This window comes from Giraffa tippelskirchi, chromosome 7 (genome assembly GCF_054371585.1).
Source record: "Giraffa tippelskirchi isolate mGirTip1 chromosome 7, T2T-mGirTip1v1.2.pri, whole genome shotgun sequence".
NCBI classification, from domain to species: domain Eukaryota; kingdom Metazoa; phylum Chordata; class Mammalia; order Artiodactyla; family Giraffidae; genus Giraffa; species Giraffa tippelskirchi.
The window spans coordinates 75325145-75338584 of NC_137281.1; the positions used below are offsets into that span (position 1 = coordinate 75325145).

General features: G+C 45.3%; 1 protein-coding gene across 20 annotated transcripts in view; it reads left to right on the forward strand.

Moving 5' to 3' along the window:
* The window catches only part of PDE8B (phosphodiesterase 8B), a 292972-nt gene that overhangs the window by 177267 nt on the left and 102265 nt on the right, over positions 1-13440 (forward strand). For 16 of the 20 annotated variants that reach the window (XR_014058459.1, XM_081505927.1, XM_081505928.1 and 13 more), the window contains 3 exons: positions 7183-7261; positions 11471-11611; positions 13085-13173. Coding sequence is in view for 19 of the 20 variants with exons in the window: in XM_081505927.1 (XP_081362053.1) it covers positions 7183-7261; positions 11471-11611; positions 13085-13173 (309 nt within the window). In the remaining variant the exon portion in view is untranslated. The remainder of the gene's footprint in view (positions 1-7182; positions 7262-11470; positions 11612-13084; positions 13174-13440) is intronic. The other 4 variants (XM_081505924.1, XM_081505925.1, XM_081505923.1 and 1 more) reach the window with 3 other exon arrangements.

Here is a 13440-nt window from a genome sequence, read left to right on the forward strand (position 1 = left end):
TCCTTCGCCCTCCACGCCACCACCTGTGCAATCCATCCTACCCTGGCTCTGCAGTCTCAGTGTGTGCGTCTCAGAGGGCTGTGTGTGTTTTGCTAGAGTAGATTCTAGAGTCCCTTTGTTAGGAACACAAGAGATCATGTAACCCAACCACCCCAGCATGACTGACAGAGGGAACACTGAGAACCAGAGACTCTTGGCACAGTTGTGAGTACCTGACGTGTAGGGGGCAGTGGTGGAGGAGAATCCAGGCACCCTGTGTTAATCAGATGCACTCTGCACACCGTCATAGCACTATGTTCCCTGTAGACTTTCTACTTGTTGTTCAGTCGCTCAGTCACGTCAGACTCTTTGTGACCCCATGGACTGCAGCACGCCGGGCTTCCCTGTCCTTCACTGTCTCCCAGAGTTTGTTCAAACTCATGTCCATTGAATCGATGATACCATCCAACCATCTCATCCTCTGTCGTCCCCTTCTCCTCCTGCATTCACTCTTTCCCAGCATTAGGGTCTTTTCCCATGAGTCAGCTCTTTGCCTCAGGTGGCCAAAGTATTGGAGCTTTAGCTTCAGCATCAGTCCTTCCAATGAATATTCAGGGTAGATTTCCTTTAGGACTGACTTGTTTGATCTCCTTGCAGTCCGAGGGACTCTCGAGAGTCTTCTCCAATGTTACAGTTTGAAAGCATCAGTTCTTTAGCACTCAGCCTTCTTTATGTTTCATCCATACTCTCACATCCGTACACGACTACTGGAAAAATCATAGCTTTGACTCTACGGTCCTTTGCAGGCAAAGTAATGCCTCTGCTTTTTAATACGTTGTCTAGGTTTATCATAGCTTTGTGATATTTACCTTCTCCATGTGGACTTTCATGGACAACTAAGAAAATGAAGGGGAAATGGTTACATCAGCACTTCTTGGGTTTTCACAACAATATTCTGTTTCTCTGGAACTTTTTCTAATTTTTCAACTTCTCAACCTGAAGACTATAAAAATACACTCACATTGCAGAGTTACATGGCTCGTAAGAACAGAAAAATTAAGCTAAAGTTCTTCTACATGAAGAATGTTAATAATTAATGCAGGAAATTTAATTCTCAAACTCTAGGAACATGATTCAAAGTAATTACTTCATTTTGCTACAGGTTTATTTAAATAGAACCATCAGCCAAATTGATTTCAAGTCTAGATCTACACATGGCAGTCTTGTACCATTCATCACCCGGGACAGTAATCTGCTGGTCCTGCCAGTATACTTTCACTTTAACTATTGATAAAGATCTGCTTTGTTCCATTGGGCATGCTACTCACTGGAGAGTGTATGCTTTGTAGTGAACATCTGATAGATACATTTTGGCAGCTGGAGCTAAGATCTTGTATGAAAGCAGCCTCTTGAATTGACAGACACAATCACACTTGGAGGTAGCTGTTTACATACTTAATTGAGCCACACAGGTACTTTAAGAAAATACTTTGAGGCGAGGGGAATGTATCATCTGATCAGACATGTTAGCAATTCATTATCCAGCTCCCAAAGCTAAGGAACTAGCCCACACAGACTTGCTTTCCCATGTGGGACTTCTGGAGACAGGGCTCGCTTTCCTGTGGTGCTGGGTTGAGTGCTGGACCCAACGGCCTGAGCATACTTGCGATGAGACTAGCTCTTGCTTCTTCATAAGAGGTGGTGCAGTAATGACTTTGGTAACAATTTTAAAGTCCTCCTTGATTCTTTGTCACGTTTTAAATGATCATGTTTATGAATACAGCATTGCTAACAGGACAGTATACAGCTCACATTAGGCAGGCTGTAGCAACTTACTTTATTTTTTGTTTTAATTGAAGTATAGCTGCTGTACCATATGTTACAATATGTGCTGTGCTTAGTTGCTCAGTCATGTCCGACTCTTTGTGACACCATGGACTGTAGCCCACTGGGCTCCTCTGTCCATGGAATTCTCCAAGCCAGAATACTGGAGTGGGTTGCCATGTCCTCCAGGGGATCCTCCCAACCCAGGGGTCGAACCCAGGTCTCCCACATTGCAGGCAGATTCTTTACTGTCTGAGCCACCAGGGAAGCCCAAGAATACTGGAGTGGGTAGCCTATCCCTTCTCCAGGGGATCTTCCTCACCCAGGAATCGAACTGGGGTCTCCTGCATTGCAGGTGGATTCTTTACCAACTGAGCTACCAGGGAAGCCCCTATGTTACAATATAGTGATTCATAATTTTGAAAGGATGGAGAGGGAAATGGCAACCCACTCCAGTACTCTTGCCTGGAAAATCCCATGGACGGAGAAGCCTGGTAGGTTGCAGTCCATGGGGTCGCTAAGAGTCGGACACAACTGAGCGACTTCACTTTCACTTTTCACTTTCCTGCATTGGAGAAGGAAATGGCAACCCACTCCAGTGTTCTTGCCTGGAGAATCCCAGGGACAGGGGAGCCTGGCTATCTATGGGGTCGCACAGAGTCGGACATGACTGAAGCGACTTAGCAGCAGCAGCAGCAGATGCTCCATTTATAGTTATTATAAAATATTGTTACACACTATATCCCTATAGCTTATTTTATACCTAATAGTTTGTACCTCTTACACTCCTACCCCTTAGTACCTCTCCTTTCTCCCCTCTCCCCAGTGGTAACCACTAGTTTGTACTCTGTATCTGTGAATTTGCTTTTTGTTATATTCACTAGTTTGTTGACTTTTTTAGATTCCACATATAAGTGATATCATACAGTATTTGTCTTTTTCTGACTTATGTCACTTAGCATAATGCCCGCCAAGTCCATCCATGTTGCTGCAAATGGCAAAATTTTGTTCTTTTTGTGGCTGAGTAATATTCCATTGTATATCTACACCACATCTTTATCCATTCATCTGTCAGTGGGCACTTACATTGCTTCCGTATCTTGGTTACTGTGAATAATGCTGGGGGATATTGGGGCATATGTATGTTTTTGAATTAGTGTTTGTGTTTTATGGATGTATACCCAGGAGTGGAATTGCTGGGTCATATGACAGTTCTGTGTCATATGGTAGTTCTGTTTTCAGTTTTTTGAGAAACATAGTTGGGAGCAATTTGAGTAAGAAAATGCCTTACCCTATTGGGCATCTTGGTTGAGTGGGGTTTACGTTCTCCTCCGCTTACCTCCATCACGATTACGTACTGTACTTACCCTCCCACACTGGCGTCTTCATCTCTGCAGTGACAGGAACACCACCCGTCAGTGGACTAAAATCCTTCATTTTCCATGCAAGTTGCCTGGCTACTATTGAAAGCAGTTCTTGGTTTGATGTTTCGGATACACTCATGGGAAAATATAGGTTATGATTAACTTTTCTTCTCATCAACGGCCTTTGAAAGCTTTAGAGAACAAAGAATTATTCTGAGATCTTGCAAATAATGTTAAGTACTGTGTCTTGAAATCTTATATTGTTCCAAGTACTTTGATACATAGCTCACATAAACTGTCTATGTTGATTCTTACAACAAAATTTAAAGAATCTGCTGGCAATGTAGGAGACCCAAGTTTGATCCCTGGGTTGGGAAGATCCCCTGGAGAAGGACATGGCAACCCACTCCAGTATTCTTCCCTGGAGAATTCCATGGACAGAGGAGCCCAGTGGGCTACAGTCCCTGGGGTCAGAAAGAATCAGACATGACTGGTCAACTAACACTTCACTTCATTTTATAGATGAGGAAGCTGGGAGCCAGCAAAGAGAAAACATCGCCAAGGGTCCCATAACTGGCAAAATACTGAACCAATTTTCACCCAGTTTTTTTCTACACTCGACCTTGTAAACAGTTCAAAGTACAATAGCAAAGTTAGATGCTTTATGAGAGAAAAAATGAACAATGTTTTAAGAGTTTGTTTTATGAGAAGAAACATCTGTCTAGTAAATTAACATTTTTTTGTGGCGGTAATGTGTAAGAGAGCCTTCACTGGAATTGTTTAAACAGCCAGCATGAATAAGGAAGCTCTGGAAACTAGCCACAACCTTCCTGAGTTAGATGGTAAGTAGCTTACTGTATTTGGAGTTGCTCTAGGATGTAAGGTAGCTAGAATGTGACGTGAGAAATTGAAATGATTTTAAATATTCCAGATATACAACGAAGGTCATCAAGAATAGTGCCCACCTGGAGACCTGTAAAATGAACCAGGCAAGAGGAATTCTCCCCTCTTTGCCTTTCATCAGATGGTGGGTATCAGTCAGTTCAGTTCAGTCATTCAGTCGGGTCTGACTCTTTGCGACCCCATGAACTGCAGCATGCCAGGCCTCCCTGTCCATCACCAACTCCCAGAGTCCACCCAAACCCATGTCCATCGAGTCAATGATGCCATCCAGCCATCTCATCCTCTGTCGTCCCCTTCTCCTTCTGCCCCCAATCCTTCCCAGCATCCGGGTCTTTTCCAGTGAGTCAACTCTTCGCGTGAGGTGGCCAAAGTATTGGAGTTTCAGCTTCAACATCAGTCCTTCCTGAACACCCAGGACTGATTTCCTTTAGGATGGACTGGTTGGATCTCCTTGCAGTCCAAGGGACTCTCAAGAGTCTTCTCCAATACCACAGTTCAAAAGCATCAATTCTTCGGTGCTCAGCTTTCTTTATACTCCAACTCTCGTATCCATACATGACCACTGGAAAAACCATAGCCTTGACTAGACGGACTTTTGTTGGCAAAGTAATGTCTCTGCTTTTTAATATGCTGTCTAGGTTGGTCATAACTTTCCTTCCAAGGAGTAAGTGTCTTTTAATTTCATGGCTGCAATCACCATCTGCAGTGATTTTGGAGCCCAAAAAAATAAAGTCTGCCACTGTTTCCACTGTTTCCCCATCTATCTGCCATGAAGTGATGGGACCAAATGCCATGATCTTAGTTTTCTGAATGTTGAGTTTAAGCCAACTTTTTCACTTTCCTCTTTCACTTTCATCAAGAGGCTCTTCAGTTCTTCTTCACTTTCTGCCATAAGGGTGGTGTCATCTGCATTTCTGAGGTTACTGATATTTCTCCCAGCAATCTTGATTCCAGCTTGTGCTTCTTCCAGCCCAGCATTTCTCATGATGTACTTTGCATATAAGTTAAATAAGCAGGGTGACAATGTACAGCCTTGACGTACTCCTTTTCCTATTTGGAACCAGTCTGTTGTTCCATGTCCAGTTCTAACTGTTGCTTCCTGACCTGCATACAGGTTTCTCAAGAGGCAGGTCAGGTGGTCTGGTATGCCCATCTCTTTCAGAATTTTCCACAGTTTATTGTGATCCACACAGTCAAAGGCTTTGGCATCATCAATAAAGTAGAAATAGATGTTTTTCTGGAACTCTCTTGCTTTTTCGATGATCCAGCAGATGTTGGCAATTTGATCTCTGGTTCCTCTGCCTTTTCTAAAACCAGCTTGAACATCTGGAAGTTCACGGTTCACGTATTGCTGAAGCCTGGCTTGGAGAATTTTAAACATTACTTTACTAGCGTGTGAGATGAGTGCAATTGTGTGGTAGTTTGAGCATTCTTTGGCATTGTCTTTCTTTGGGATTGGAATGAAAACTGCCCTTTTCCAGTCCTGTGGCCACTGCTGAGTGTTCCAAATTTGCTGGCATATTGAGTGCAGCACTTTCACAGTGCTATCTTTCAGGATTTGAAATAGCTCAACTGGAATTCCATCACCTCCACTAGCTTTGTTCGTAGTGATGCTTCCTAAGGCACACTTGACTTCACATTCCAGGATGTCTGGCTCTAGGTGAGTGATCACACCATCGTGATTATCTGGGTCATGAAGATCTTTTTTGTACAGTTCTTCTGTGTATTCTTGCCACCTCTTCTTAATATCTTCTGCTTCTGTTAGGTCCCTACCATTTCTGTCCTCTATCGAGCCCATCTTGGCATGAAATGTTCCCTTGGTATCTCTAATTTTCTTGAAGAGATCTCTAGTCTTTCTCATTCTATTGTTTTCCTCTATCTTTGCACTGATCAAGGCTTGCACTGAGGAAGGCTTTCTTATCTCTCCTTGCTATTCTTTGGAACTCTGCATTTAAATGGGAATATCTTTCCTTTTCTCCTTTGCTTTTTGCTTCCCATCTTTTCACAGCTATTTGTAAAGCCTCCTCAGACAGCCATTTTGCTTTTTTGCATTTCTTTTTCTTGGGGATGGTCTTGATTCCTGTCTCCTGTACAATGTCACAAACCTCTGTCCATAGTTCATCAGGCATTCTATCAGATCTAGCCCTTTAAATCTATTTCTCATTTCCACTGTATAATCATAAGGGATTTGATTTAGGTCATACCTGAGTGGTCTAGTGGTTTTCTCCACTTTCTTCAGTTTCAGTCTGAATTTGGCAATAAGGAGTTCATGGTCTGAATCACAGTCAGCTCCTGGTCTTGTTTTTGCTGACTGTATAGAGCTTCTCCATCTTCTGCAAAGAATATAATCAGTTTGATTTTGGTATTGATCATCAGGTGATGTCCACGTGTAGAGTCTTCTCTTGTGTTGTTGGAAGAGGGTGTTTGCTATGACCAGTGCGTTCTTTTGGCAGAACTCTATTAGCCTTTGCCCTGCTTCATTCTGTACTCCAAGGCCAAATTTGCCTGTTACTCCAGGTGTTTCTTGACTTCCTACTTTTGCATTCCAGTCCCCTATAATGAAAAGGACATCTGGTGGGTATAGTTGAAAGTAAAGTACCATAAAGACTTCTTAACTAAGTTCATCAAAGTAAGAAAAGATAAAAAAAAATGTTTCTGTGTCTGTTGCAAAAGGCCAGAATACCTCAGATCCAATATGATCTTAATTAGGTTTTCCAAGCTGGTGGGGACGGGACTTTTCCATGACAGTGCTGTGAATGGAACAGCAGAATGTCATTGACGTGGAACACAGGTGCATATGAGACCGGCTTCTGCATTGCTCTTTCCTTGTGTCAGTTTGAAGGTTTCATCCAGCACACACAGAGGTCATTCCATGATCCATGGCAATTGGCTGGATAACTTTCTTCTGTTTGTATGGTATATGTAGAAGTATCTGCTATTGTTTATTTATTTCATTTGAAAGGCTAGGTTTCTTTTTTTTTTTCCTCCAAAGAAGAATATCAAAAGGTACTTGGATTTAATGAATCTGAGGAACTGTCTACTTTGACAAGTTAACAGATGAAATACTCATGGTTTTCTTACAGAACTAACATGAATTTTTTGCAACTTTCAGGGCCTGTAATTCAGTGTTTACAGCATTAGACCACTGTCACGAAGCCATAGAAATCACAAGCGATGACCACGTGATTCAGGTACGGGGGCACTTTTTATCTTTAGACATCAAAAGAGAGCCTTTCAAGTCTGAGCCACCCTTTTTTGAGCACTTTGCTGTAATTCTCACATTTCAGCACATTTTCTTTGGAGAAAGGAACATCAAAGTATGCAAAGAAAACTGATACTCTTCAGCTGAGAATTAGATACTCAGTAAGAATAAAAATTAGTTCAGATCAGAACCTGCGATTTCTTTGACAGAGATGGGGTAAATTCTTCAGACTTTTCGGAAAGATATTGTTTATACCAAAGTATGTCAGAACTGTAAATACTTATAAATGCCTTGGGAACAGAATATTATCAGTGGTCCTCATTGATTTGCCTACAGTTGGTATTCCAGTTGTAAAGCACTCATATAATATAGGGGCTTCCCAAGTGGCACTAGTGGTAAAGAATCCGCCTGCATTGCAGGATACCTGGGTTCAATCCCTGAGTTGAGAAGTTCCCCTGGAGGAGGGCACGGCAATCCTCTCCAGTATTCTCACCTGGAGAATTCCATGGACAGAGGAGCCTGGTGTGCTACAGTCCGTAGGGTCCCAAAGAGTCAGACATGACTGAATTGACTTGGCATGTAGGCTTAGATAATATTAAAGTTGTCTTCCTAAGGAAATGTGTTTGGCAGACAAACCTTTGTTGAAACAAAGCTGTCTTATTATTTTTGGAAGGTAGGAAATCCCACAGACAGAGGAGTCTGGCAAGCTATAATAAATCCATGGGATCACAAAGAGACACAATAGAGCAACTAACACTACAAGCCATTTACACTTAGAAAAGATTCTGAAATGTAGACTTTCCCCTGATGGGCACTGGCCTGCCTGCCCTTGGTTTGCGCCGCGGCGCTGAGTGTGAGTGCCCTCGCTACCCTTGGTAGGGATAAGAGACGGTGTCCAGCACGGCCTCCCACGACAGCCTCTCACGCGCTTTCCTGTGAAACAGCCCACTGCCCACACAGACACCCTGTCACGTGGGGTCAGTGACAGCAGTGACCCACTGTGTGTGGGCCCCGTCATCCACACACTCGTGAAGTTATCTCTTTTCCCTTCAGGAACCCCATGAAAGAGACATACAGTAATACAGATTCGGAAACCAAGGCCCAGGAAGGCCAAGGAATTTCTCCAAGGAAAACCCTAGTAATAAATACTGGAACCAGAATATCCACCCATGTCTTTCTGACTCCAGAGCCTTCCCACCTGGTTCCCTGTTTGGCTGCATTTTTGGAATTTGTTTTTCCGGCTGTCCCATGACATGGGTCTAAAGGCTTCCTCATGTTGCTGCCTGTTACCGCCCTACCTGCCCGCGGGTCTGCCCTGAACTACAGAGAAATCACATATGTTTCTGTTATAGACCGGGCACAGATCCACTTCCACCTGGACTTTGACAGTCGGTTCTGTTCATGAAACACATTTGTTTTGCACCTCCCTCTTTTTTTCTTTCTTTACAAGAGAAAAGCAGAAGTTCATTCATATATACTTGCATACCAAGGAGATATCCAGGGAAAAGGAGTGAACTCACACCTCCAGCTTTCACAGGGAAGCCAGGTGGTGGTTTTAGTGATGAGGAAAAGGGCTGTCTGCTCTCTACCAGCTGTAATCTTGCAGACAGTCCTTTCACAGACAGATGAGTCCTTCCTTCTCCAGTTAGCTCCTGATGGTCAGAAAACCTGCATCTCTGGGAGAGGTGATAGGCTGATGGAGTCACATGCTATAAGTCACCTGCCAGCCTTTACCTGAAAGAGGAAGGAGCAGGGGCTGGGGATGGTGCGTGCCTGGTTAGGGGAATCCTTGTATTAAAAGGGTAACTGTACTGATTGCAGAGTTTCCCTTGGGGCACCCTCTCAGGCCCCTTCATAAGCCTACCAGCATCCCAAATATAAAACTCAAGAACAAGGAGGAAGTTAAAGAGAGGATATTATATATAAGGGGGAAATTTAAAAGGCCTTCGTGCCACAGATTTTAAAAGGTGTCATCATGAGTGAGTTACATCATATATGTTCTTATTCAGTACCAGAGTCCTTCTCGGGGCAGTTCCGCTTCACAGGGCATGTGTCTCTTAATGCAGGCAGCAGTAGCACTTGAGATTCACAAATATCATCTCTCTCCCTTTCCATCCATTGAAACCGTTTGCTTCAAAACACTTAAGTGGTGCTTACCATGTGCCAGACACAGTACTTAGCATTTTGCACATGCTTGTTTATTTCTTAAAGCAATTCTATGAACCAGGTACTACTGTCCAGGCCATTTTACAGATGAGGAAACTGAAGTCCAGAGAAGATCAGTAAACTGCCCATGGTACTAGTGATGGACAGAGCCAGGATGTGAACTTGAGTGCCTTGGCTCCACAGTCCATGTCCTGGAGTACCTGTTGCATTGTGAGGTCACCTGGCATGAATGAAGGGCTATGACTTCTACCTGTATTTACAGCCTAGTAGTAAAAGCAGAGTAAACACATAGGAAAATATGAACATTTGGCCAACAGATAAGGAGAACAATACATTCTCAAGTGTTATCCATTCCTCAGCTATTTACTGAACAGTCCTGAATATCCAAAGACAAATCTGAAGTAACCTTTGCCCTTGAGGATTTTCATGTCTAGTCGGGGAGAGAGAAAGAAAAGAATCTAGATTCAGTGCAATAAGTCATCAGAAGCCTGCACAGGATAGAGTGGGAGTCGTCAGAGAGGCACAGACTCCAACTGGGTAGGGACTTAAGGACAGCTTGCTGAAGGGAAGGTGGAAATCGGAGTTGATGACCAGGAGGTGGGGAAGGGCCTCTAGGCAGAGAGCATGTGGGCAGAGTCTGCAGGTTGGGAGACAAGCCCAGGCCATCTAGCTGCAGGCAGAGCTGGGCGGGGGCACTGTGAGCCCGACCTGATGAGCAGGGGTCCTGCTGCCCGCCCAGGGAGGTGGTGACCGCCACGTGAAGGTGATAGAAGGGCAGTGAAGACAGCGTCACCACCCCTTCCTCTTCAGTGACCCCTGGAAGGCCCGAGAGCCACCTCCCAGCCCCTCCTCCTCCCAGGGCGGACGATGCTGGTAGAAGCTGCCTTCCCCAGGGAGCAGCTCTGCAAGTGTCCCTGCATCACCGTGTTCCCCGCTGCTGTCATCCCCATGGAGGGCAAAAGCGATTCCACATGCAAGACCGTTTCTGAAGCAGCGGATGGATGTCAGTTACGCCCAAAGAAATCAGTGACCTAGATGCAGTGCGCTCACATTCTCCCCACGGCCCTGTTGCTTGTCCCCTCCACTCAGCTGCTCATCTGGTGATTCTGTTCTTTGAGAAGAAATGGGAGGCTGTGGACAGGAGCTGGGAGGCAGCCAAGGTGGTAGCTCTAAATTCCAGGGCCCTGGACAGAACTTTGGAAAGAAGCTTCTGAGTCTGCCCATCTCAGCATGTGCTCGGTGGGAAGGATGCCTCAATCCTGCGCTGTGCCCAGCCGTGAAAGGACTGCCTCCTGCCCAAGGTTTTTAACTGAATTTATGCTTCGGTTAGACCAGAAGTGGCCCCAAGGCATAGCATTGGTTAATAGACAGTGGCAGTTATCTATTAATATTATCTAGACACGAGAGATCAAATTGCCTCCTTGTAGAAATGTGACTAATAGAAGCCACGACCTGTTGAGTAGAGTTCTAGTTAATCTTTTTTTAAGACTTTTTTCTGATGTGGACCATTTTCAAGTCTTTATTGGATTTGTTACGATATTGCTTCTGTTTTATGTTTTGGGTTTTTGGCTACAAGGCATGTGGGATCGAACCCATATCCCCTGCGTTGGAAGGTGAAGTCTTAACCACTGGATCAACAGGGAAGTCCCTCTAGTTAATGTTTATGTGTTCTTTTTTTTTTTCCGAGTTTTTTCTTATTTCATGGGCAGTAGGTGATGAGTAAGGCCCATTGGAAGCTGGCACTAGTGGATGGCACTAATGCTGGCACTGGATGCAGTGGGCACTAGATAAAGGTTTCTTGCTATTTTTACTGCTGAAGAATTTCTTCCAGTTTCCAGAGGGCCCGAGATGCTGGGAATGGCAGTTAAATGAGTGTACTGCTGGCCAGGAGGGAGCCCACCCACTGGGGCTGGGGCACTCGTCCGGACCCGCATCAGAGAATGCTGGCCCAGGGCATGTTTTCTGTGCCCTGACAAGTGTTCTGCAGGCACACGGCATCCTATTCTGACCCATAACCACTTCCCATTCACAGTATGTCAACCCAGCCTTCGAAAGGATGATGGGCTACCACAAAGGTGAACTGCTGGGGAAAGAGCTCGCCGAGCTGCCCAAGAGTGACAAGAACCGGGCAGACCTTCTCGACACCATCAACACCTGCATCAAGAAGGGCAAGGTGGGTGAAACCAAACCCATCCACAAACCCACCCAACTAATGCATTTTGTCATCTCTTTCACATGGGCTTCTTTAATAATATTGCAATTAAGTGAAAAATCTCTTATGTTTGTAAGATGAGTTAAAATCTGAGTTAATTTTGGATAGCAGGCAAACCTGGTGCTTATCACGATGATGTAGAATCTGAAGATTTTGTACAAGGAAATTTCTTCCTTCATGTGATTATATCTCACCTGTGATGACTGGAAATTGATACCTATCTCCGAGCAGAGTTCCTCCCAGGGTTTAGTTTATCCAGAGTTTGAAGGACTAGGATTTAGTATCAGTATTTACGTGTTTCATAGGCCTACTTTTCGAGCAGTTTTTTTTTTCCTATTCTCTTTACTCATCACAGTTGAGTAGAGACATACAGCTCCCTCCTCCCTGCCTCGGCAGTCTGTCCGGCAGCCTCCTCTGCATCCCAGCAGATGAAGGCGTGGTGTGGATGCAGTGGGCATCTCCCACAAGCCCTTCCTTCCAGACTGCTGCCCTTGGAGCTGGAACTGCCTGGGCATTTTCTTGGAAGCATTCAGATGCTTTCTCTGATGTGAAGGAGTTCAATAGCTTTGCATTTCTTCATTGGGGGACCATTTTATGGGAATACAATAAGTTTGGATTATATATGATGGCCAGAATTAATCGAAGACTATTAGGGGAGTGAGACCAAAAAGGAAGCAGGACAAGTCCTCCAAAAAACTTTGCTGGAAGGGTACTGCCACACACCTTGTGACCCCAGCCTGTGTACCACTTGGCCATCCCGTGTGAGTATTTGGGTGAGAAGAGGCGGCAGAGAATCCCAGGTCCTGATTCAGCCACTTCCTCCCAGAAGCAGTGGAGGTGCCACAGGCTCCCCCTTGAGGCCGCCAGGCTCTTCCTCCTGCCCAGTTCCCCAGGGTCTGGATGCAGGAGGAACCTCACACTCCCCTTTGTCTCATCCATGGAACCTACCAGGTAGGAGTCAGACTAAGCCCAGAGAAGGCTTGACTGGAGGCCCCATATGCTAGTAGAAGGGGAGTTGAGATAGATTTATAACCACATTTTCTACTTCCTCATGTGGGCAAATTAGTTCGCATCGCTGAGCCTCAGTGGACAGATCTGCAAATGAAGGGTGATGAATACCAGGCTCGCAGGTTGTCATAAAGATCTCAAGAGAGACCTTAAAGAATTCCTTGACCTGCTGCCATCACACCCATGGGGCTGAGAGCCCAGAGCCTGGAAGGGGCAGCCTGGCGGTGGGTGGGCTCGTTTCTCTGTGGGTTTTGTGCCCCGTGACTCTGTGTAGTCAGCACCACGGCGGGTGCAGCTAGAGAGCAGTGTTCTGTGGAGTGTAGGAAAAGCGTGCAGGAATTTCATTTCTGAGCGTGATGAGGCGCTCTGCAGGAGCCGCTGAGTGTCTGGGCGGAAGGATCTTAAGAGCTCTCTCTGTCCGTGTAGGAGTGGCAGGGGGTCTACTACGCCAGACGGAAATCCGGCGACAGCATCCAACAGCACGTGAAGATCACTCCAGTGATCGGCCAAGGAGGGTGAGCGCCGACTCGTAACCTCTGCTGTTTGAGGGGCCCCTGTGGGCATTGGGTCTGTAAATGGGAAATGCAAGTGGGTTAAACCCACCAGTACAATAGGACTGGCTGTGTACATAATGCGAGCCGAGGCTGCCTCCGTGCGGCCACTGAACAAATCACCCCCTTTTCTCCTGCTTGTGGGCCTTAAGAAGCCTCAGCCCAACTGTCCACCTCCACCTGGTTGTCTGTGGTTGTCCCGACGCCCCAAGGAGCCAATTTCTAGACCTC